General features: G+C 37.8%; 1 protein-coding gene across 1 annotated transcript in view; it reads left to right on the forward strand.

Annotated features, from left to right (window-relative positions):
• Positions 1–26,101, forward strand: part of LOC118805887 (glutamate receptor ionotropic, NMDA 2B) — a 126,583-nt gene that overhangs the window by 59,091 nt on the left and 41,391 nt on the right. Inside the window, exons 5-6 of the mRNA XM_036567029.1 lie at positions 20,786–20,929; positions 24,556–24,826. Of these exons, the coding sequence (XP_036422922.1) occupies positions 20,786–20,929; positions 24,556–24,826 (415 nt within the window). The remainder of the gene's footprint in view (positions 1–20,785; positions 20,930–24,555; positions 24,827–26,101) is intronic.

The following is a 26,101-nucleotide window of genomic DNA, read 5'->3' on the forward strand; positions in this document are numbered from 1 at the left end:
TGTTAGTTGTTGAGGCTTGTGTTATTTTCTTATGTTTTGTTATGTTATGTTAAAGTTATGTTATGTTTCTGTTAAAGTTTTCTGCTTTTTTCTGAAACTGAAAAAATTAATAGCTTGCACTTAATTACTGTTTTGACAGTGAATTAAGTAAGTGAGGGGTGGGATCTGATTTTTGCACAGTGCTGTAAGTCCGCTTATAAGATTGTATGGGTTTATATATAAGCAATGGAAGAGAGTGAGAGTGAGTGTGTTATTTTGAATAACATTATGGCTGTCATCTGGTCACAGTAGAACATGATAACTGCCATTAATTTGCAATAACACACAGTTATTCCATTGCTTTAGAAAGGCTGGAAACGCTATGCAGTATTCTCTTAACGTGAACTCATTATAATCATTATAAACAGATATTTTTGCCATAAAATATCCTTTATATATAATGAATAGGACAGTATATCACATTTTCTTCAGAAAAAATGTGACTACCTTCACTTGGGTGACTACACCTGTACAATCATGAAGTTGTACATTTAGACGCTTCTTCACACTGAAAAGGTGTTTCCAGCACTCCACAAGTGCTCAGACGCTTTAGAAAGGCTGGAAACGCTATGCAGTATTCTCTTAATGTGAACTCATTATAATGATTATTAACAGACATTTCTGCCATAAAATATCCTTTTTATGTAATGAATAGGACAGTACATCACATTTTCCTAAGAAAAAATATGACTACCTTCACTTGGGTGACTACACCTATACAATAATGAAGTCGTGGATTTAGGTGCTTCTTCACACTGAAAAGGCGTTTCCAGCACTCCAGAAGCGCTCAGACGATTTAGAAAGGCTGGAAACGCTATGCAGTATTATCTTAACGTGAACTCATCATAATGATTGTAAACAGACATTTCTGCCATTAAATATGCTTTATACATAATGGAACAAGACAGCAAATCACATTTTCCTAAGAAAAAATATGACTACTTTAACTTGGGTGACTACACCTGTACAATCATGACGTTGTGGATTTAGGCGCTTCTTCATGCTGAAAAGGCGTTTCCAGCACTCTACAGGCGCTTTGCTACAGTTTTGCAAAGTAAGGAAGGAAATGAAACCAAGAGGCCCTGAACACTGTATCAAATGTGCTTTAATAATTTCTTTGACCTTTACAGGAAAGTGTTGCAAATCAAGTTCAGCTTAGCTTTTTGTTGCTTTGTTCCAGCCAGTTTGTAAACATTCTGGGGTTTGGCTAATTCTAGTTTGTTTAGTTCTGTTGACTGACACTCTTCTTCAGAATCTGACCAAAAGGTCTACAGGTCATATATTATATCTATCTCTATCTATCTAATGTATCCAATTACTAAATTGGTATCCATGTAGAAAATTAGGGATGATTAGCTGCAGTGTAAAGACAGTTGTTATTTGGCAATCAGTGCTCAGCAGACTAGTTATCATGAAAAAAAAGTGCTCAGCAGAATACAGTTATCATTAAAAAAGTTTTTCAAATTTATTTAACCTTTATCCTGTCCATGTGCAGCGTCGTCCACTGCCTCCTATTCCTTCTAGCTGAGAACTTCATGTGGTGCATACTGGTTGGAGCCTAAAAAAAGTTCCCTTGTTCTGCTGTAAAAGACTGCATTAAACTTTTTTTTTGAGTGGCTGTTATCTTTCTCTTGTTTAAGTCCATGACAGGTTTCTCTTTTAATGAAAAGTCTTGGCCTTATACACAACTGTTGACAGTGAAGATTTAGAGGTAACACAAGTTTACGTGGTTAAGGTGGAAAAGAAAAATTTAAATCATATGGAGCTTGTTTGTTACTTGCTAAGGTAGCTATCTGGCTAATGAGACTTTATCATAGACAACTGATGCACATTATGGAAATTATAAACAAATAAGTGTACGGTTTAGTATCACTGTATGCTTTGGTGTTACATGAAGGCATAGCTGATTGTTTACTGGCCCTTGATGGCCATTATGATTCCTGTTGTTATGGACGTGTGCCATTAAAACAGCAGCCTGTTTTTGTTATTATGCCTTTAAGATACGTACGTAAATAACCACTGTTCCTCATGCCCCTTTTTTTAGTCCAGGCTGAAACACTCCTTATAACTTCAGTGTGAATGGGTGGGGCCAAACTACTGTGGGCTGATTTTAACAATATGTAAATGGCAACAGTAAAGACCTTTGTCTTGATTGGCTGCCACGTATTGTGCCTCACTCAAAAAGCTGTCTAGGCTGAAACACTCCTTAGCATGTTTACATAGTACATTCAGACTCTTACAAGTGAGGAGCATTTTTTCATGGTCTCTTTAAGTGAAAGTGACATGAAAAAACACTGTGTCCTCTATGCATTTAATGAATAGAAATAGTGCTTTTTCTCCTAAATGGCTTTTTCCCCTAAGTGGTTTGGGTCAAGGTTAGGCCTGACTCATTACAGTTTCTTTGGGTCAGTGTAAGACAATCAAGAAAGTAAGTACATCATTCAGAATGACATGTGTGTGAGTGTCTCTAGGATCAGTGCTAAGCTACACTTCTGCACTCAACATAAATACAGTCCATGTGCACGTGTGTGTGTGTATGTGTGTGTGTGTGTGTGTGTGTGTGTGATTGTGAGAGAGAGAGAGCTTTGCTAGTGAGACCTTTGGGTAGAACAGTAGTTTCCACGGTAACACAGCTTGTCTCTCTTGATTGGAAGTCTCTCTCACTCTACAGGGAGACTGACAAACAAAGGAGAGGAGAACAGTGGCTGAAGAAAACAGGAACTTAGCAGGTTAGAGAGAGAAAGAGGGAGAGAGAGACTGATGTATTGTAAAGGCCAGACAGCAGTGAGATCATATTGACCATAACCATTACACTGATAAACATGCTGATGCTCCTCAGGGTTCTGCTCCCTGTACTAAATTATTGTAGAAAGTATGAAACATATACATTAACATCAGAAAGCCTGTTATATCCTGGGTAGATTCTGTTTGGTTCAGTGTGGGTCTGTTTGTCCGTTTGGTTCATTTTGGTTCTGTGTGGTTTGTTTTGGTTTTGCACAGTTCTGTTTGTTTCCATTAGATTCTGTGTGATTCTCTTTAGGCCTGTTTGGTTGTTTGTGGTTCTTTATAGCTCTGTGGTTGTATGTGGTTCTTTATAGCTCTGCATGCCTCTATAAGGTTCCTGTGTGGCTCTGTTTTGTTCTCTGTGGCTCTTTGCATTCTTCTGTTCGGTTCCTGATTTTTTGTTATGTTTCTGCTTCTGTGTTTTCTTTTTGGTTCTCTGTGGCTCTGCATGGTTCTCTTTTTTTCCTCTGTTGTTCTGTGTAGTTATGTATAGCTCTCTTTGCTTCTTTTGTGGTTCTTTGATTCTCTGTGGTTCTGTTTGGTTATGTGTGCTTCTGTTTTGCTCTCTTTGGTCATCCTGTGGTTCTGTGTGATTACATTTAGTTCTATGTGGCTCTCATAACAGCTCAGTGTCTCTGGAAACATGCCTGATATAGGAGCTCTCTGATATAGACATGAACAAGGGAACAGTGGGAGAGAGATTCAGTGTTTTTTTTTTTTAAGGAGAAGTAAGCAATATGAGATACAGGTAATATCACAGAGCTCCTCTGGGCAAAGAGAGAAAAACACAAACACAGTTCCACAGAGTTCCTGAGTGATAGTAGATAAGAACGATTAAAGGATTAAAGGCTGCTCTATTGCTTAGGTCAGTAGTGCCATGACTAGAGATGCACTGAGACCCACAGCAGCACTAGAATCAGCCCTGAGGTCAGAAACAGTAATATCAGAGGTGGAAAGTAACACATTACAGCAACTCTTGTGACAGTGCTTGAGTACAGTACCTTAACAGTACCTTTGTGATTAGAGTTAAATGATAGTACTTTTTCTTGAGTATATTTTTTAAGAATCTTTCTTTGCTATTTTAATTTTTAATAATTGTTACAGAGTAAAAAATGTGTGTTTAAGCTTGGAAACCAATTATAAGAAAGCAAAATTGTGGGCAGGTTTCCCACATTATTATTAAGTCTAAGCCTAGATTGAAATTTAGTACATGATTAGACTTAATCCATATCTGGGAAACTGGCACTTTAAGACTTCTTTAAGAGTTCTGAAAGCTAATTAAAGCCGAGCGATGACCTGCTCCAAAAATACTGTTCAGGTGCTTTATGCATTCAGAGACTGTATGTATGTATGTATGTGTGTATGTTTGTATGTATGTATGCCAAAGGTCTATTTGGCATCTCTGTTTAATTGCAAAAATCACACAGCTGTACTGTGCTATGGCTTATAAGTTGTATTTTGTTAGGTAGCTAATTAAGCTTATATAAGTTAACATTTAAGGGTATATTAATCACTTTCTCACTCTTTCTCATTCTCTTCTCCTTATTTTCTCTCTTTTTTTTCATCTTTCTCTCTTTCTCCTTCTGTCAGCTCATCAGTATGATGAAGAGAGATTGTAGGAGGTGTGACAATCACAGGCACGAACAAAACAATTTCTCTTGCACATGATAAGCTTGATGATGGACTACTGTCTGTTTCTGTCTCTGCAAAATGGCTGCAGTACGTTCTGGCCATTTCTCACTCAGAAACTAATACTCAGATGTGTTACTGTAGCTGTTTTTTATTGCATGTATTAGGGATGAGATCACTTTCTGCATCTCCATTTGTTTTGCTAGCAAATGTCATTCTGTCTTTATGTGTTTAGCACTAGATACTGTCTCTCTGGTGCAGACCTGCTAACACCACAGACTAGAAGCAGACCACAGAAAGTATCTGCTAACAGTACAAAGATTGTATTTGCAAGCGCCATGGAAATGCATGCTAACATCGCAGAGAGAGTACAAAGGTAATGTAGACTTACAGCACAGAGATGTGTTATAATAATGATGTATGCTGTCAGCACAGACAGAATTAAATACAGTAAATATAGTGTGTGTATATATATATATATATATATATATATATATATATGCTGTACTCAATTCTGTATTTTAAATTTAAAGTGGTATTTTTAAGTATATAGTGCAAGGTTATTACAAATGCTTTTAAAGACCTACTTTTAACTACTACTGACCTTTATTTGTGTATTGTTTTGGTGTTTTGGCCCGCGGCCTACTACAAACATTGTACTTTGGCTCCCTAAGACAAAAATCTTATGCACTCCTTTCGTATACTTCTCTGTTTTCAATTTTGCTATTCGGATATTTATTTATTTTTAGGCTAAATGGACGCTGAGCAGAGGTAGTAAGTACAAAGTTCAAGTACTTTGTTACTGTAGTTAAGTAATTTTTTATCCATCTGTACTTGAGTATTTCACGTAATACCTTTTACTTAACCTGTAATTTTTACTCACTACATTTTTAAAAATAGGCTTGTTACTTTACTTTTAATGATCCATTTGTCTATTTTATCTCTCTATCTACTTATTTATATATTATTTTTTTATCAGGCAGATGTATTAGGGCACCTAATGAAGCACAAATCAACTCCCTATTGGATGTGAAAGAGGGAAGGGGAGGGGGGTGGGAGGAGCAGAGTGAACCTGTGACTGGCTACTTTTTACAGTTTACAGGCAGCAGCAATGAGTACGCAGGAAAGGAAGAAAAATAAACAGATGAGACAACGAAATCCGCAGAAAGTGACAGCGTCTAGCCAGCGCTTAAAGCGAATGATGCATCCATGGCCTTACTTAGTGCCAGAGAGGGAAATCAGAAGAGTTCCTGGTGGGCCGGTAGTGTTTTGGGCCAGTTACCGTGAGCTAATGAATAAACTCATAGCACAACAATGCTCAAGCTGTAAATGTTACATCCACGTGTATATCAGTAGTAATTTAGGGATTAGACCAGCTGTGGGACCAACTGTGTCATGTGATACAGCACCGGTTTACTGACTGTGATTAAGACTCAAACAATGAATAGAGACTAGATGAAGCTGAAGTTAGATTAATTTCCCGTTCCACCTTAAATGATGTAGTGGTTACGTTCAGACGCATGTACAGTGCATCGAGTCATTACAGGTAAGACATATATAATCCATACACATGTTTTACGCCTGCCATGGCACTATGCCTCAGCCTAGGATGATTAGGTTTAGTTGCTTAAGATAGCTGTGTTGTTTTTCCTCGTCTTCACACATCAGCCTTTTGATTTAACTTTCATACCGTCTTCAATTGGGTCTTCCTGCTGTGGCACTAACCTGTGTTTTTGGCTTCAGGAATTATCAAGTTTTAAGTTTGTACATCTTTAACTTTGTAGGTTTAACGTTGTACATCCCAGGTGTCTGATTTTAACTTAGTTTTGTCATCTTCTCTGTGTAGAAGTTGTGTCTGTGGTGAGCATAAGGTGCTGCAGTGTTGGTTGTTTGTGTGAATCCAGCTTTCTGATGGTGGCCATTGTTTTCTGTCAGGGCAGAAGTTTTGAAATATGTAGGATGATGACTGCACTGATGTTAGGAATAGCCTATATCCTGATGTAAAGATATTGCAGGACATTAGGACATTTTGTGTGTGTGCGTGTGCGTGTGCGTGTGTGGAGTGCGGGGTGGTCTGCATCATGTAACTCCCAGTCTGAAAACCCACTCTGGCCCTGGCCATAAGGAATTATTTGATCTGGTGTTTAGTATTGACTCCTAAAATAAAAATCAATATTTTTTTCTTAGTAGAGACTCCATCAATGTTCACCTCAAATGCTTGTAAAGGCACTCAAACATGTAAACGTGTTTGGGTGCACTAGACAAGACCTTTTTTGTGAATGATGCCTGCAGTTCTAGTATAAATCGTGTATGCTTTGTTTGATGGTTTTTAGATTACTAATACTTTTTCTTAGTAAGGGACTTGTGTACTTCTGCCACCTCTGGCATCGGTAAATGAGACCTGCAAAATAGCGTAACCTTTATGATTCTTAGACGACTCGAGGTTATGGTGCATAATATAGCATTATTTTTAATTTGCTGAAACAGCGCCAAGCATGGTTTAATTGCACTGTTAAAACGTCATGCTAACGTGGTGCTAGACAGCGTATATTCCCAGGGCGGCAAACAGTGCCCCACCGTACTGGACCCTTACTAGTGCCATGATGTATACCATTCGTACCTTGAGTTAGACCTTGAAGCGGTGGTTAACCTGTGCTTGCACTGTGCTATTACCCCCTAGCCCACAGCTAAGAACTGGCCTGCTAGACGGAGCGAAGCAGCAGCACTCTGCCGCAGCACTCTGCGAGGAAAGCAGCTAGCTTGGAGATTCGGATTTTACAGTGGAAGATGTCGCAGATGTGCTTTCAACACGAGCATCGGGCAACTTTCTCAGCCTGTGACCCAGACCATGACTCTAAACTCTGAAGAGGACTTTAGACCATTACTGCATCAAACCTTGCTTGTGTGTGAGTGTGACTTTGAGGACGTCTTTGCGGTGTGTAGTGTCAGTAGAGAACACTGTCACTGTGCATTAGTGTAAGAGCGCAGAGCGTGAAGGCTACTGCAAACCAAGCATACTACACCAGCTCATATGGGTGTGTGTGAAAGAGAGAGAGCAAGAATGTGATGTCACTGTGTATAATAGATATTTTTAGAATGGCTGGAAAATGATTTTTTTAATTAAGAATTCTGCTCAGAAATGGGGAGAGAGAAAGAGAGAGATGAGGCAGAGAGAGGGAAGGGAGGGACACAGGAGAGAGAGAGAAAGTGTTAGAGAGAGATAGAATGGAGAAATAGAGCAGAGATCAAAGGCATAGAGGGAGCGAGGTAGAGAAAGTGTGGGAAGAGAGAGAGAGAAAATGGAGAGGTTAATAACGTTAACACCTCTTTATCAGAGTGCTATAGTGTGAAGGTCATACTGTCCAGCCTCAATATGGGTATATTAGAGAGGTGTGTGTGTGTGCACTGCAGCGAAGCAGTGGTACCTGCACTTATTGCCAAAGAAACGCAACCAAACCTCAGTATGAAGCCGTGTACTGCTCAGTGACAATGTGTGTGTGTGTGTGTTGTGTGAGTGTGAGACTGAGATGCCAGAAGCTAGTTGGACTAGCACAGCTGGTGTGTCGATGTGTTGCCACAGTGTGAGAGCGGAAGTGCTGTGTCTGTGTGTGTTTGTTTTCAGCTCTGTTAAACTCATCCACTGAAAGAGATTTCAGTAGTTTTAATATTGATAATCCGTTGTTGTCAACCCATATAGTTCACCTGTAGAATTTTTTTCAGTGTTGAAGGTATACAGCTGTATAAGGCTGGGGTACGGGAAATCTAGTATAGTACAGTTTTGCCCATGCTCTTTGGTCAGCTAATATCAATAATTCTGTAACCCTTCGATTTCTTTTTCCCTTTTTGTCTTATTGCACGTACTAAGTGATATGCTCAGACTGTGGGTGGTCGTCCTGATTTAAGTGAAATGTTGTTGTTGTGCATAAGCTGTACACAGACAAAACAAAACAGATCTGATGTTAGAATGTTCCACACAAGTATCAGTGAATTTATACAGTTTGGGGGCTGTGAATTTAAGGATTAATGTCAGACACTGTTCTAGGACACAAAATCATGTTCAAATAGAAGATTTGTATTGGTGGAATATCGCTAGAAAAGGGCCATGTTGTTCATGAGATTCGTTTTGACTCCCTGGCAAAGACTTGTTGCAGAAACATGCTTTTAAAGGTTTCATATGACTATGCCATGACAATAAAGGCTTTATAGTTGTTTTAAAAAAAGAAAGTACCTTGGGGTTTTCCTGGTTTTCAAGGGTTAATGTCTCTAGAGGTTGACACTTTTGTTAATGTATCAGTATTATCAAATATCAAACTTTTAAGTTCAAGGCAGAAACAATTAGTGAATGAAGGAAATTTACACATTGTTTGCTTAAAAATAAAAACACCTTATAATGCTCTAAATGTTCATATAGTTCACATGGTGGTTCTAACATATTGCAGAACACTATAAGAGGTGTACAGGGTTATATAGCTTCTATTTCATTTAAAACACACTCTGTAATGCTCTGTAATGTTTATCTCTTATGTTTATATTATCCATGCCATCAATTTGGCAGATATACATACATCTATAACCACCATCTACAGGAACTGTAGTAGGTGATTTAGCTCATGTTGTTTCATTTAAACAGTGCTCTATAATACTCTATAATGTTTATATGTATTGAAGTACTCTAGAGGAAGTAGCAGTGGAGATTTTATTTAAAAAAAATGAAAAAGTGTGCATAATGCACAATATTGTTCATATGATCCACACATTTATTCTGACAGAATGTAATACATGACAGGAAGTGTAGGATGTATGTGGTTTCTATTGTTTCATCTGAAAAACACTCTATATACTCTATATATGTATATACTCTATAATGTTCATATAATCTACATGATCATTCTGGCAGGTTGTAATATGCTACCCAAAGCATAGAGGACAATACGAAAAAAAGTGGCCTGTAACACGTGATAATGCATATATGATCCACACACTCCTCTGGCAGGTTGTAATACACTACAGGAATTGTAGGGGTGATATAGATTTTACTGTTTTAATCAAAAAGCGCTCTTTAATGACCTATAATGTTGATATGGGCCACACACTCATGTTAACAGATTGTAATATACTACTGGAAGTGTAGGGGGTGATTTTATTATTTTATTGCACGACAAACTGCTTCCCCTACTTTGAATAATGGTTGCAGCAAAGGGAGAGAAACTAAAGAAAGCAAAATAGTTTAATTACTTACTGAATCTAATCTAATATAGAAATAATTGATTATGTTTACATACTTTAATAATCCGATAACTGCATAATATCAGATTCTGGCAATAATTCTTTCAATACCTTTACAAGCACTTCAGTAATCTGATAATGAGAAACTCCAGGTCTGCATGAATCCATCAATAATCTGATTTCTTTCTAAAAACATGCTGGGCACCTCTGCTGTTGCTTACCATCTTGCCAATAAACTGACCAAAGTGAGCTGCAAAATTCCAGCTTCTTGCCACAGTTCTCTTTTAGCCTAGAGTGGTTTACTGGTAAGTATTTATTTGGTCTTTTGGTCAGTGTGGTCATTTATCACAATTTCTTGGTGGTAGCATTAAAATAAGTGTTTAGTGTTTACTGGTTCCCAAATGGCACTTCTCTACTTGATTCTTATGCACACATGAACGGTACAAAAAAATACATACAGAAAGAAATCAGAGAAATGGTATACATGTGCTGAAAAACCAGATTATTTAGCTAAAATCATAAAAGCATGCACTGAAAAACCAGATTACTTAGCTAAAATCATTAACACGTGCTGAAAAACCTGATTACTTAGGTAAAATCATAAAAACATGCGCTGGAAAACCTAGTTACTAAGCTAAATTCCAGGTCTCGAATTTGATCATGGCTTCAATCTGACAGACAAAATGAAGTATATTGTTTAAAAGATCACTTGAATGATCGAATCATTTCTGAAATCAGATAATGATCATATTGTTGATATGCACGTAAACACACTAGCCGTAGTCCTAATTAGGATGCTTTAATATCCTGTAGTTATGTAAAAGGTAAAATGTTGTTTTAAATATCCCCACGCTGGAAAATACAGCTCATTCATTAAAAATAGGAAAATTTGAGAAATGAACAGTAGGAGCCACACAGTCAATAGAGAATCAACAGGAGAGCCACATTTATAGCTGTTAACCAACTAACTACACATTTGGTAAAATGTTCATATTGTCTTCACATAATATACAGCATCCCCACCATGCAGTCAATGTAAAATAATGCGTCATTTAGATTGTTTTTTGCCACTTGCTGCTATAAAAGCATGTTCAAAATGTTGTGGGTTTAGTGGGGCATTACCCCACTAAATTACCCCCTATTGCCAGGCCTGCATAGCCATAGTAACAGAACAGCATAATTTAGACATGCAGTTTAGACCAATTATTTGAAAATGCAGACGCACCAGGACTTCATGGCCAGTATTTTGTGATTGATGTGGGCTAAAATGCTGCAGTTTTTTAAAATATGCATCAATATTTTTACATTTTTTGATTTTGGGCGGGAGGGTGGGTTGCAATGTAGAGATTTGTGAAAATTATGGATCTAATATTAATTTAACTTGTTTTAAACCTAGCCTAGTTAGCCTAGCGCTCTGTCAAAACAAATAGGAAACAAAGTGTACCTCTGAGTACTGAGATTAACTGAAGATTAAAAAAATAGCAGTGTTTTAAATTTTCAAAGAGAGTTTTCCATCAAAATGATGTAATGAAAATTGGTTATAGCAACAAAATACTGATAAATCATCCACATGTACATTCTGCCAGCTGAACTTGTTCTCTAAATAAACTAAATAAAATGATTCAACAAATCTGAGGAAATGTATGAAATTAAAGTACTTTAAGCATCCAGTAGCACTGTGACTCTAATATGAGTAATATGACAACTAATATGAAGCTGGTTGCTAATGTGCTTTGTTTATGTGTGGGCAGAGTGGCTGAGACTTCGGCTTCCCTGCAGGTAGCAGGTAGTAGAAGGTAGCATAACAGTCCTGCTGCCGTGCCAGATGAGCCCAGTTATGCACAATTTACAGGAAATTACTTATTGGGTCACACACAACTCTGCACTGCAGTCTTCACTATTTGCATTGTCTTCTAATGAAGTGATGTAACATCAGATGGGAAGCGTAAGCGTTGTCAAGGCAACTAATTGGTAACAGGATTCGTTGCCAGCTGTTTTTTATTAGCAACGTTATTGATAATGCTGTTGCAGCTCTAGTCAGTTGTTGTATTTTCCTTTGCTAGATCAGAAGTGAAAAACCCAGTCACAGTACTGTACTAACTCTGCCAAAAGTGGAGTTTATTTCTTGGGAACTACACATACGACTGGGACTGATTTCAATATGTCTCAATTGATTATAACAGTGTTTGCAGAGACTGCAGCAAGGAAATGATACGCTGGTGAGGCTTTTCCCATGCATACATTCTCTCCCTCTCTCGATCTCTCTCTGAGAGCACAGAGAAAAAGGGAGATAAGGGGGAAAAATTAAGGTATATCAAAAAAACAAAAAAAAACACAAAAGAAAGAGGAAATATGCTGAGCATGTTGTTTCAGGAGGAAAAACAGAAATTTGTACCCAGAGAGAGAGAATGAAAGAAATATGTAGAGAGAGACGTGTGCTTTGTAGTGATGGTGGTGGTAGTGGTGTTGTTCTGCAGCACACACTCCTATTGTTCCTGCAGTGTATGTTTGACTGCAGAGACTGTACTGTGTCCATCCTGCAGAGCGAGCAGCTCACGCAGCTTTACTGTACTATCAAGATTGTTTATTGTCAGCCCAGGCCGGATTAGACTCTGACCTGCTTGTCATCAGAGAGTCTGGTGCATTTTGTCACTTAATGTGGTACCACCTCCTTTGACAGGAAAGAGCAGTTTGACTGACATTCAAAATAACGTAATCTGCTTTCACAAACAGGCATGTTTTAGAAGTTGCAAGCAATACAAAAAAGCTCAGCAAATTAGCGGGAAGTGTGCTCTGGAAACGTGCAGTAAAATCATCAGTGATATTTACAAGCTACTAAATTCTTCTAAAAAACTCTTGAATATTTTTAACATGTGATGCTGTGAAATTCACAAGCTTTTTTCTGTCCATACTATATCTTATTCAAAAGGTTTGTCACAGTTTGGGCAGATTAAACCTGTGCATGTCCACACTGTTAAAATAAAGGTGCTGTGCAGCTACATTTTTCATTTATCAAGGTACAAACAATGTAAGAGTACCCTCAAAGGTACAATAGTGGATTTAGTGTCCCTTAGTGTACCTTAAATAATTTTTTCCTTGGTGAAAAATATGTATTTGTATGTTTTTGTTACCTAATGTTTTAAAGCAGAACAATAAAACAAAAAGCCCAGAGACGAGGCGGAGTGTGTGGAGTCAATACAGCTCAGAAAATAAACTTTCAATAGATTATGGTGCAATTATGTTCCCTGACTAAAGGTACTGAGATGTACTTCTGAGGGTACCACCCCAGTGACAAGAGGCGCACTGCCCCAGTGACAGTTTCATAGCTTTTTTTTCTGAGAGTGCAGCTTAAAGGGACAGTCTGGCCAAAATGAAAAAAATGAACCTTCACTACACCTGTTGTAAACACGCATTTGTGGTGCATAATGCTCACAAAATGCTCACTGTGTATAATTTTCATACAGGACTATTAGCAGTCAGGACTGGAGTTGAGAACCCTGCCTTAGAACACTGGAACCTTTACTAATGAGCCATGAAGCTGCTCCAGCATAAAATACAGCATGGAGTGTCCTACTAGTACCTGTGCTTTATCAGTATATAAATGGCAAACACTACCCTATATCATTTAATCATAATGAACATGCCGTGCCAGAAAGAGTAACTGTGCTTAATGTGGAAAGCCTTAGCGTATTAACAGTACTAATATACTGTATAATATAATATACTTATTCAATACTAATATAGTTTGAATCTACACACAAACTGTGGACAAAGCCTGTAACAAAAATTTAGGTAACCTTTTTTACCGTGTATGCTGTAAATATACTGTGAATCATTCAGTACATATTTCGACTTAATACTGAACAACTGGATTTGCCTGTTAGCTCATTAATGTAGCAGCTTGATGAACTGCTTAGGTTAAGTTTGAGATGCTTTTATGCCTTTTATCTGATAGAGAGAGTTATTTGTCTGCTCTTCCTTCTGCTGTGCTGTGGATGTTGGATTGTTTACAAGCTCCGCTCAGAAGAGGGGCCGTCTCAGGTAATCAGAACGTGATAGCGCAGGAGAGGTTTGTGAAAGCAGACCAAATTGCTGTGAAGTGTCCATAATAACATTGCCGTGCATGGTATACCAAATTACCAAATACAAGCACATGGCTAATGCTGTCACGATTGTCTGTAGAGGGAGATTTTCTGGTTTAAAGACTAGAAACACTCTGAAGACAAATCTAGGTGTACCCAGAATACATGTGCAAATGAATTTCAGTCTCAAACACACAATGGAGACATTACTAATCCAAGTGAAATTGCTAATAAATTCAGTGATTTTTTTTTTCAGGTTGGACCCTCTACAGCTAGCAAAATACCCAATACTCTGCTGTCACTACTGAACTCTTCACCAGCATTTAATGCTTTCAGGTTTCGGCCTGTAACTTTAACGGAACCGAATAATATTATACACAAACTAAGAACACTGCTGCTGGTCTGGATGATTTCCCACCAGTGTCGTTAAAGAAATATCTCCCATCATTATAAAAACCATTACCTCAAATTAACAACAAATCCTTACGCTCTAGCACAGGGATGTCAAACTCAACCACCAAAAGGGCCATATTAAAAAAATCTCAGCAAATCCGTGGGCCAGCTGTGTTTTTATTTCATTTTTACGTAACATTTTGCCATGACCCAAATGGGCCATTGTTTATTCAAACTGCCAAAACTGCAAAATAGCCATTAAATACTTATTCAAAAATAATTCAAAAATAATAATAATAAGTAAATATAAGTTGTTTTAGGTAGTTTTTTAAAACTTTGTGTGTAAATGCTGGCCCATAGAATGTTGTTGGGGAAAGGGTGTCAGAACACACACATGTTGCAGTGTATGCTGGGGACTGTAGTGCATCTCAGGGTGAAACAGGCTAATAACAATAGAAAATTAAAATAATTTTGCGGGCCAAATATGACTGTCACAGGCCTGACTTGGCCCACGGGCCTTGTGTTTGACGCATGGGCTCTAGCATATTTCCTGAAGAACTGAAATGGGCAAAAGTTATCCTGTTAGCTAATCACCAAACAGTATTCTTCAATTATAGGCCCATATCTATTCTTCCATGTATTACCAAAATTTATGAAAGACTTGTTTATAACCAACTCATCTGTCATCTTAACAAATACAAACTGTTATATTGTCACCATTATGGATTTTGGGAAAAACTTGGAGATTTTTTAGATTTTTTAGATTTCTAGTGCACTGGATAAGCGTGAAATAAGTCTTTGACTTATTTATTATAATAAGTCTTTGTCCAAAGCATGACACCATCAATCACAGTATCCTGCTACAGAAGTTACAATAATATGCCATTCAAAATGTGGATTTAGAATGGTTCAAAAGCTATTTATCGTTTCATGGCAGTGCTCTTGCTGCAGTCTAAAGAATATAGATTGTGGAATTGCCCAAGGGTCAATATTGGATTCCCTGTTGTTTTAATATATGTTAATGACCTTTGCTTAGCAGCAAAGAATGTATTTTTAACTTTGTTTGCTGATGACGCCAATATTTTTCTGTATGATAAAGATGGCCCTAAAATTAATCTCATCTATGAATTTAGAATCATTAAATAATAATCACTGGTTTAAAGCTAAAAAATTATCCCTCAACATCAAAAAGGTTCATGCATGCCTTTCAGCCCTAGAAATAAAAAAGACATTGATACTCTTCCACTAGTCTGTATGTCTAGTCACATATTAACTCAGATCCACTGTACTAAATTTCTTCATATACTCTTTGATCATAAATTATCCCAAAAAATATTTCCTTAATTTAAAATAAAATAGCAAAATATTTGTGTCATCAGAAGAATCAGATGCATACTGTCACAAAAAAGTAACATCAGTTGTTTACATGTCCTTTAGAAGACCTTTTTTAGAATGGCCATTTCAACTAATTAGTATGTAAACTCTGATCCACTTTTCCAAATACGTAGTGTGTTTAATCACTTTATGCCTGTTTGTTTTCTCCTGTTTGTTGTCTTCTTCCTGCTTTGAGAACAGTGTTCCATACAACTTTAATGTTCATCATTATTCCACAAGATCTTCTAAAAACTTCCATAGAGCTTTCTTTCGAACATCACTTGGACAGTTTACACTCTCTTATTGAGGGCCTACAAGAGTATACCACCTCATCTAAAAACTGAACCTGTCTCATCAGCTTCAAAAACCAGATTAAAACTCATCTGCTCTTACTCTAACTAACCAAAATGTAGAACACCTACATGCTTGTGTTTATTGTCTACACATTTTTCTTTTAGGAAAAGTACTTTGTACAAGCCCTTTCTGGGCTTTACAAAGTACATTGTAAATAACAGAGATACAGCTCTCTCTCTCTCTCTGGTGTTAGTATTGTCAGCAGTACTAGTGAGATATGTAAATGTAGTTCATTCTAGTTTAATTAAGGTTAAATAAAGATGGAGAACAAGGCCAGGCCTAATTAAGAGCCATCTGACTAATCACATCTGCATGTGTTTGATTAAGGATAAGACTATATCAGAAGAAATCTGATGATGAAGCAGAGAGAGAGAGATTTAGAGAGAGAAGGAATTTCAGGAAGGACTCAGTGAAGTAAAGTGTGTGTGTGTCTGACTGAGGTGTGTGCATCGGTTGGTGTGTGCGCGCATGGATGTAATTAAGGTTAACTAAGGCATTCATGCCAGCTATAAGCAATAATAGCTTTTCTCTTTGCCAATAAACATGCTGGCTCTGAAGGCTAGGCCTATATGCTGAAAGAATCCTTTGACGAAAATATGCCTTGTTAGGTGCTAAACTATGTGCTTGGTAAAGTAAATGGTCTTGTTTGTTTCTTTTCTTCTGAGATACACCCCACCCCTCTCTCCCAGCATCTTCTTCCAGGAGTCCTGGGGTCCTAAGCTACTCCACATTTTTGTTCTGTTGAAGCTTTTTCACTCAGACTCAGATGTGTTGGAACAAAACTATGGGATGGTTTTCAGGTCCCTGAAGGACTAAATCAGAGACGTGTGTGTGTGTCTTTCTTTGTCATCCATGAATCAGTGTGAGAGGGCTTGGATAAGTACTCATTCCTTTATTCTGATGGGCTACTGATGTGTAGTTGGTAAACTCACACAGACACACTTTCTGGTCTTTTTATAGCCAGTATGAAGGCTAAAAGAAAGCGGTCTCTCTCATAGCCAGTGTCAATGTTAAATGTAGGTGAGCGTTCTTATAGACAATGTAAATGTTAAATGAAACCTGTCTTTCTTAGATCCAGTATGAGTGCTGTTTGTTCTCTGTTCTTTCTTGTAGCTGGTATAAGTACTGATTATGAATAGGTAACGAGTCTGCTCTCTCTTAAAGCTGGTGTGAATGCTGAATTTATTTTGGTCTCTTTCATAGCTTTTATGAATACTGAATATTAATGCAATATGAGGCTGGTCTCTATTATAGCCAGCATGAATGCTGAATGAAGCTGGTCTCTTTTATACCTAGTGATTGCTAATTCTGGTCTTTCTTGTAGCTGTTATGAATGCTGAATGAAGATGCTCTTATCTGTTATAGCCAGTGTGAATATGGTTATGAATAGTGAATGAGTCTGGTCATTCTTATAACCATTATGAATGCTGAATGAAAATGTTCTCTCTTAAAGCTGTTACAAATACGAATGAAAAGCAAATGAAGCTGATCTCTTTTATAGCTGGTATGAATGCTGAATGAAACTGGTCTCTCTTGTAGTCAGTATGAGAGCTGAACAAAGCTGGCCTATCTTATGGCAAATGATACTGAACATAGATAGTGAATGAAGCTGATCTCTCATACAGCTGGTATGAATACTGGGCAGGAATAGTGAATCAATCTGGTCTCTCATATAGCTGGTATGGTCTCTCATATAGCCAGTATGAATACTGGGCATGCATAGTGACTGAGTCAGGTCTCTCTTATAGCCGGTATGAATGCTGAACGAAGTCGGCTCTCTGCAGCTGCTCCATCTCTCCTCCCTTTTCTGCTGTTTTAGAGTAATGAGAGCTGTGCAGAGTTGGGCTCAGGCAGTGCATTAACACTGCTCTTACAGGGACAGCCAGAGCAGGATTCAATTAGATCTGTGTCCTGGCACCCATTCTGCTGGAATAAATGGGACATAGAGAGATAGCGTGAGTAGGAAATATGGAAGGTGGGAGGGAGTAAGAAGAAGAGAGCGATGGTAAAGAGAATGGAGTGAGAGAGGGAGGGGTGTAATGCTGGAGGATGAATTGTAATGCCCCTGAGTGTGGGGCTGTAGATTTAGGGTGGCTGTGTGACTGTATACACACTCAGTCACACAGGCCCAGCATCACACACATGCATACACACACAGACACACACACAGAGTACAGCAATGTCATGCTGCAGGTGAGAATGTGTTCTCAGGGACGCTGGCCATGAATTGCCCAGCTGGCACAGAGCCATCTACCACCTCCTTTATAGTGTGGTGTAGTGTATAGTGATAGTGTGTGTATGTGTGGCTAGGTCAGGTGACAGTCTTTTTCAGGCTGCTAAACTTCAGCTTTCACACACCCTTCATCTATTTCTTTCTCTCTCGCTCTGTCTTACACACACACACACACACACACACACACAGTTTTCTCCTAAACTGGGTTATGTGGATGTATTCACCTGTGTGTTGGGCCTTGTAAAGCTGCCAGTGTTGCTCCACATTACACTGCTGATGAATATAGCTCGTCCATTACCTATGGCAATGTAGGCCGGTTCTTTGGTTATGATCCAGCATCATCTGAGTCTGAAGGTGAAATCTGTAAAACCATTACGTATTAAATACTACAGTTGTAAGGCACAGAAAACTGATAACACTGAAGCATGACAATTGATGGTAAACTCAATATTTCCCTACTTAATTATAGTTTAGTCCTGTACAGTTCTTTGCAAAAAGTCAGAGACCATGCTTCATTCATTGAATTTCCAGTCAAAATGGTCAAGATTTTTTAGCATCAGGAAAGATCAAAAAACATGTATTTAATATTAAAGTTACACAGAAGCCTCAAAAAATTAAATATAATGTCACCTTTTTCAGCATTTAGTATGTCCACCAATTACTTTACTTTGGCATCAAAATTATATCAAAATATCTTCTGATTCTTCTGTGACAAAAAAGAAAGCCTTTAAATGAGCAGAATGAATTGTTCCAAATAATTATGCCACCTATCTGACATCAAGATCCCTTCCTGTTCTTTTGTACTGTATGCTCAGAGCAGCATTTTTATGAAACAGTTTAACTCTGTATAACACTTTGTAAAAATGAAAAGCCGTCCAGTCAGATTTGAAAAGATGCTAAGATACTAAAAACTGAGTTGATGGGCCTAATTAGCAGTATTGTTAAGATTATTAGCAGACCTGCAAACATTATGGGCTAGCTAGGTACAAATGTATGCTTTTAAGTACGTTTAGCAACAGTCAGTTGGCAAAACATTGCTAAACATCACAGTTATGAAATCTAATCTATGCATAGTGATCTAGTTGCCTTTGCTGCAGTCTCATGGCCATGAAATTTAAATCTCACGAGTTTTCACGTTCTCAAAATAAAATTTGTTTTACAAAATTGTGATGCGCTACACAACAATGCCACAGTAAAAGTATTTGGATTATGTCACCCAGCATTAATGAGCAAAACATCCACCTCACATTAAACACTACAGTACTAATTTCACACACTGACATTTAACAACTAAATCACCAGTATCAAAATGGTATACTTTTGCAGTAGAAAAATGTCCCCTCAATGCAGTCTTAAGTTTGATACATCATGAAGTCAAATCAAATAGTGTGCATTGAATTGCCATGTGAAGAGTTGGCATGCTGTAAAAGTCACTGCGTTGCAGAACTCGTGGTTGTTTCACATTTCAAAATGCTTTAATGCAAGCTGCACACTCGAACAACGCAATGCTGCATTCAGGTCAAATTACTATACACACGGATTTCGGATCATTTGAGATTATTATTGAGTTCAATGGTACAGATATCTGTATCAGCTGATAAATGATAATAAGTTTTTGGCCTTTGGAAACACACAAAAATGGATATGGAGTGAAGTAATAAAGCATGCAGGATACAATGAAGTAGCATAGTGGCATCTAGTAGCCACAGCCAGGGCCATCACACACCATGAATCAACATAGAACAAGAGAGAAAGAGCAAAGAGAGAGAAGAGAAAAACAGAAGCGGAAATGGAAATGAGAAAATGGAGTGACCCATGTAGGGGTCAGAGCTAGGTCAGTAGTTTTAATGTGGAGAGAGAGAAGGACCAGTGCTTTTAAACCAGGCACTGATACTGATACAGCCATTCTCTCTCTCTCGTACTGAGTCTGCAATTACACTCTCAGTGGTCATTACAATCACAGAACCTGAAATTATACTCTCAGTGGTCATTACAATCACAGAATCTGAAATTATACTCTCATATACCATCACCAAATGTGACATTATACTCTATGTGATAAGTACTATGACAGAATCTGAAATGATCCAGTGAATACTGTCAGTACATTTGAAATGATGCTCTGAGTGGTTATTACAGTCCCTGAATCTGAAATTATACTCTGAGTGGTCATTATTATTATTAAATCTAAAATCATACTCTGATTGGTCATTTCTGTCTCTGAATTTGAAATTAAACTCTGAGTTGTCATCACCGACACTGAATTTGAAATTATCCTCATATCACCGCTGGCACTGAATTTGAAATTATACTCTGAGTGTTCATTCCCATTACTAAATCTTAAATTATATTCTGAGTGGTCATTACTTTCACTGAATCTGAAATTATACTCTGAGTGTTCAGTAGTATCACCAAATCTAAAATGATCCTCCAGTTATTACTGTCACTGTATTCTGAGTGGTCATTAACGTCACTGAGCCTCTGAGTGATAATCACAGTTTCAGATTCTGTTATGGTAATGACCAAGGGTTGCCCTGTGAAATTTCTGGACACTCGATCAGTGGTTGATGTTAAATTTTATCTATGTGTAATTGCGATAGTTAACTTTGGCTATTAATCATTTGCCTTCATCTTCTTCTTTCTCTCTTTCTTTCTCTTTCCTTCTCTGTAGGATGATAATTCCATGTTTTTCCAGTTTGGGCCATCCATCGAGCAGCAGGCCTCTGTGATGCTGAATATTATGGAGGAATATGATTGGTATATCTTCTCCATCGTTACCACATACTATCCTGGCTACCAGGACTTTGTCACTAAGGTAATAAACTCACATATAAATAAACATTTAGGTCAGATGACACTTTGCTTTAAAATGTCTCTTCCAACTCACATGCAAAATTTAAAACTTCATTCATTTACATACAATTCATGAAATGTTTTCAATTTAAAGGGACAGTTTGGTAAAAAAAATCTGATTTTCTCCTTAGTATAAAGGAAGTCAAGCCAAGACATTTTTGGTATCAGATGTTTGCTTCATTGATTTTGAGTCTAATGTAATGTTATAAGCAATGGAAGCTTATACCTCACCAACTAACAATGTGGGAACTGTTATGTAATGTCAGATAAATAATGGACAAAATTCAGGCTTCAAGATATCTGCTGCTTTTTATATATGCCATGTGCTTTTGTTCCTGTGTACATTCACTAAACTATCACTTTCAGCCTCTTCTTTTACATTACGCCAAATGACACTTGTTTCTGTTTAGTTCCTTAACATAGCAGTGCAATCCTAAACCAGAACAGAGCATTATTATTAGCTGCTATTAATTCTCTCTGTACTCAGTGGGGATTCTGGGGACATGTCCTCAGCTTTTTTAAATACCCCGTTTTGTTCTCACCACTTTTTTGAAGTGTTCCATTTTGTCCCCTCAAATTGTTGGATGTGTAAAATGACACTAGGATCAAGCAGTTGTCATTCCTCACCACTAAGCTAATGCCTCCGTAATAGTTCAGGTAGGTTAGCCCATCAGTCTAAGATGCAGTTAAAATATATTCCCTTAATAGGGCTTTATACTAATGCACATTAAGGTGAGTTCAGTTGGTTGAGTTGGCGATTAATGCTCTTTAATGCTGCAGCCTGTGCATACAATCACTCTCAATTTAATATTCAACAAAAACTCAAAGAATTATCGTGAAGCAGATCCACTGGCCATTTAATATTTAATTGGCCAGGAAAATAATTGAGCTCTTTATGTTATTATTTTTAGAAGTAAGAACTTACATATATTATTATTATTATTATTATTATTGTTGTTGTTGTTGTTATTATTTATAATACCAGACTTAATAATGTACCTTGATTAAGTGAATTTAATAATTAACATTTGATTATGTTAATTTATCGTTGCCTATTATAATTACATTTAATTTAATAATATTACTGTTATTTGTCCAGGATAGCTAACACTAGCTAGCTGTACTTGCACTGTTACATACTGAGACAAGTTCACATTGACGGTAATAACTTTTTTTAGTGTTGTAGGCAGAGACATATGAAATATGAATATGTGGGACATTAGCTGGTCTATCTTTGCTTAGTAATAGCCAATTTAGATAACCTTCTTTAGCATGTTAGCATTAGCATTTACTTGTGTCCGGTGCTGTAACAGTAAATAAGGCAGCATGTAGCTCAAGAGTGTCAAACTGGGTCGTTCCAGGCCACAGTTCTGTAGAGTTTAGTATTCCTTCTCATTAAACATGGTTGATTCAACTCATCAGCTAATTAGCAAGGTCTTTAAGAGTTCTCTGAGTGTTTCAATAGGGAAAACGCTAATCTCTGCAGAGTTGTGGGCCAGTGGAATATAAATAGATCTGCTGGTGTACCTAATTAAATGACCAATGGGCATAGGTACCAAGATAGGTGTACCCTATAAACCGGCACGTCAGTGCCACAGTAAAGTCTGTCTACAGACTGCAGACGTAGTTTTAGTGTAGTATCATGTTATTGCATATCTTTTCACTTGGTAATGACAAAACTTGTGCCTTAACATACCACGGACATGACTGAGAAGTCTTGAGTACTGTGGTTAGGCTAAATGTGAGCTGAAGTAAGAAAAGATACTCCTCTTTTGTTAGTGTTACCTCGACAAGACGTTTCCACATCATCCACTGAGCAAAAAATGACCTTGTGTAGAAGACGACAACTGTATCTAATGTTAAGTATGCTCTATAATTAGCACTTGTACTGATTTTAACCCACAGTGACTAATAGACTTCCCTTCTCTTTTAAATGACCAAAGCATTTTTTTAAATAATAATTATGTTTAATTGGCTCCACTGCCTGCTACAAAATTTTCCCTGATAGTCTATTATTTAGACAGTAAAGCTAAATGCAACACAGGTGTGGCTTAACATTTTATGTGAGATTAGTTGTATGTTCACCCCATGGGAATTTAATTGTGATGCGTCATATTTTACAGCGTCAGCTATTTTCATTACACTGAAAGGAACCCAGTTTGACAGCCCTGGTGAAGCCGCAGTCTCTTTTCCATGTAGCGTGCTGCTCTTTCTTCTGGCTGGGATAGACGAAGATTCCAGATCAGAGCATGCCACTGTTTCTAGCTTTTAATGTTTTACTATATAGTCAGTGCTGCTGCTATTTGCACCCATGGTTAATGTTTCAAAGAAGGTACTCAATGATGTAAAGTAACATAATTTAAGAGACACATGCCACAAAGCGGCAGGACGTATGGGTTTAATACATGGCAATGAGTTAATTTGGGAACTACATGGCACATTTAGCAAGCAGTTCATGTTATTGAATATTATTTCTGCAAAGGATCTACTTTGAATTCTTATTCCATCCAATGAATTGAAATTCAACAATAATAATGCAATTAAAACAATTGCTTATAATATTTACTTCATGCTGTTCATCCTCTCTACGACAAGCATCCATATCTAACACTCATCAGTAATGAAAAACAGTCGCTGCATCTTCTTTAATCATACAGAAAAAAACACTAAATGGCTCTGTGTACCTGAAGCAACTTGACACTGATGCAGTGGATACAGCCTCTTCGATGTGGGGTCAGCTAGCTTCTTACTTACAGGACACTAACAAACATTATTTCATTTCCAGTCAAAACGACCATTAAGCACAAGTTATTAATTTTTCTCAGGAGACATTTCTGAGGAGATTAAATAAGACAGACAAGCAAATCTACTTGCATAAGAGAAAAGTTGAAGGAAAACATAGTTCAAGGAATTATTGAAAGGTATGGAGAAAATGAGACTCCTAACAACTGTGCAAGACCTGGTAGACCACCATATAAAGCAGGTCTTAAAGCTTTCATCTTTCAGATAGAGAAGAAAATTAAGTTCCACTCTTGCTTCATATCTGAATAAATCCACAAGTGTTTCTGTCCATTCTTCCACAGTGAGAAGACAACTCAACACTGTGGGTGTGTGGGTGTACTTGGATCGTGAGAAGCAGAAAAAGCAAGTCTTCTGAAAAGAATGGAAGCTTTAATAAAGACAAAGGCTGAACACACTAAATACTGAAATGCTATATTTAGTTGTTGAGGATTCTGTGTAATTTTCTATTAAATATGTTTTCCTTTTTTTCCTGATACTGAAAAATTAGTTACTTGTATGCAAAGGCAATTTTCACTGGAAATAAAAAATAAAAAGTAGGAGGAAGGGTGGTCTCAGAGTTTTGCACAGTACTTTATATCCAACAGGATTCTCATAAATTTTTCCCCTCCGTCCTTGTCCCCAGCAGTTTTCTAAATATGAGTTTCATTAATGTGCTGCTGAACACTGCTGCTGGCTGGTGTCTTACAAATTGCACTCATATTCTGCAGCAGCTTAGCAGCAGTATCACAGTTTATTTTGCTTGGGTTATGCAGTTGTTCCTCATATTCTTTCCTGTTCTTTCTGCAGATCCGCAGCACTATAGAAAACAGTTTTGTAGGCTGGGAGCTGGAGGAGGTGCTGCTGCTAGACATGTCAGTGGATGATGGAGACTCGAAGATCCAGAACCAGCTGAAGAAGCTGCAAAGCCCGGTCATCCTGCTCTACTCCACCAAAGAGGAGGCCAACATTATCTTTGAGGTGGCACACTCCGTGGGCCTCACAGGATACGGATACACCTGGATTGTACCTTCTCTGGTGGCGGGGGATGCTGACCACATTCCTCCAGAGTTCCCCACAGGTGATAAAGCAGAGATACCACTCTCATAATAATGTCAGATTAACCAGGTGTAATTTCTGTTCAGGCTGCTTTATACACAAAATGTTTTTTTTCTCAAAATGTTTGTATAATTACCAGTGTTTCACATCATCATGAATATCAGACCACAAGCATTACTGTCATTCAGATTTGCTCTGAAAGTTTTAACAGATTTACAAGTGTTCTGTGCTGCCAGTGCAGCAGGTTTATCTGCTAACTGTTCTAAAGTGTTGCCTAAGAAGGATGAGACAACTGTATAAGCCACATATTAACTGTATAAGTAAGGTTTTCTTAGATGCCTTATGCCTTATGCTGCTGTCTGAATGGGATTAGTGATTATCTCAGAAACATGCCTACATTGCCTAGAAATGTCTCAAACGCTGTAGTTCTTTAGAGTGGATTTCTCTGCTGTTTCTGAGGCAAGTAAGAGTTTTAAAAGCTTCAGGAAGAATGATTGAATGAACCACAGAGCAGCTGTAGGGGGGGCTGTGTGCAATAAACCTTAGAGTCAAGACTCAAAAGGGGATACTAAGAGCATGAGAGAAAAACCACTGAGAGGAACCAAGGCTGTAAAGGAAAAACTCCCTAAGAGCCTGAGGAAGAACTACTGAGAGGAACCGAGACTCAAAAGAAGAAACTCCTGAAAAGCATGAGGATTAACCACTGGTACCAAGAGTCAAAAGCCCACCCTCCAGGTAGGATACAAGTGAGACAAATTTAGATGGGAGACTTAAAGAGGCACTAGGATCATACAGAGGAAATGCCAGTGATGATAGAAAAGTCTGTCATCCAAAATCTGGAGAATCTATTTATTTTGTGGGACACACAGAGGATGGTAGATATGAGTGTGGCTCATAAATTTTTGTCGGGATGTAAAGATTTCCATATCTGTTTGCCTCATCCATTGCTGTCACAAAGTAGTTTGAATTTATTGACAAAGCTAAAGATAACATTTTGTCCCACTTTCTGTCATAATGTTGCTATAGATGACAAATATGACAGGGAAAATGTTGGCACATCTCATGATGTCTGAGTGCACTGACTGTGTTAGAGTGAAAGCTGAAATTGAACGTGGTCTGTGATGTGTGTAGCTCTCTCGCCATCACTGAGCTACTATCATGCTTAGTTTTATGGAGGTATTTCCTGGCTCAGATTTTCCCAGACCTCCTGCTTTTGCCTTCCAACACGTGCTACCGGAATTGAGCTGCATAGACATGAGAGGATCATTTAAGAGAAGCTCTCCATTCACTTCCATTC

This window comes from Colossoma macropomum, unplaced genomic scaffold (assembly GCF_904425465.1).
Source record: "Colossoma macropomum unplaced genomic scaffold, Colossoma_macropomum, whole genome shotgun sequence".
Taxonomy (NCBI): domain Eukaryota; kingdom Metazoa; phylum Chordata; class Actinopteri; order Characiformes; family Serrasalmidae; genus Colossoma; species Colossoma macropomum.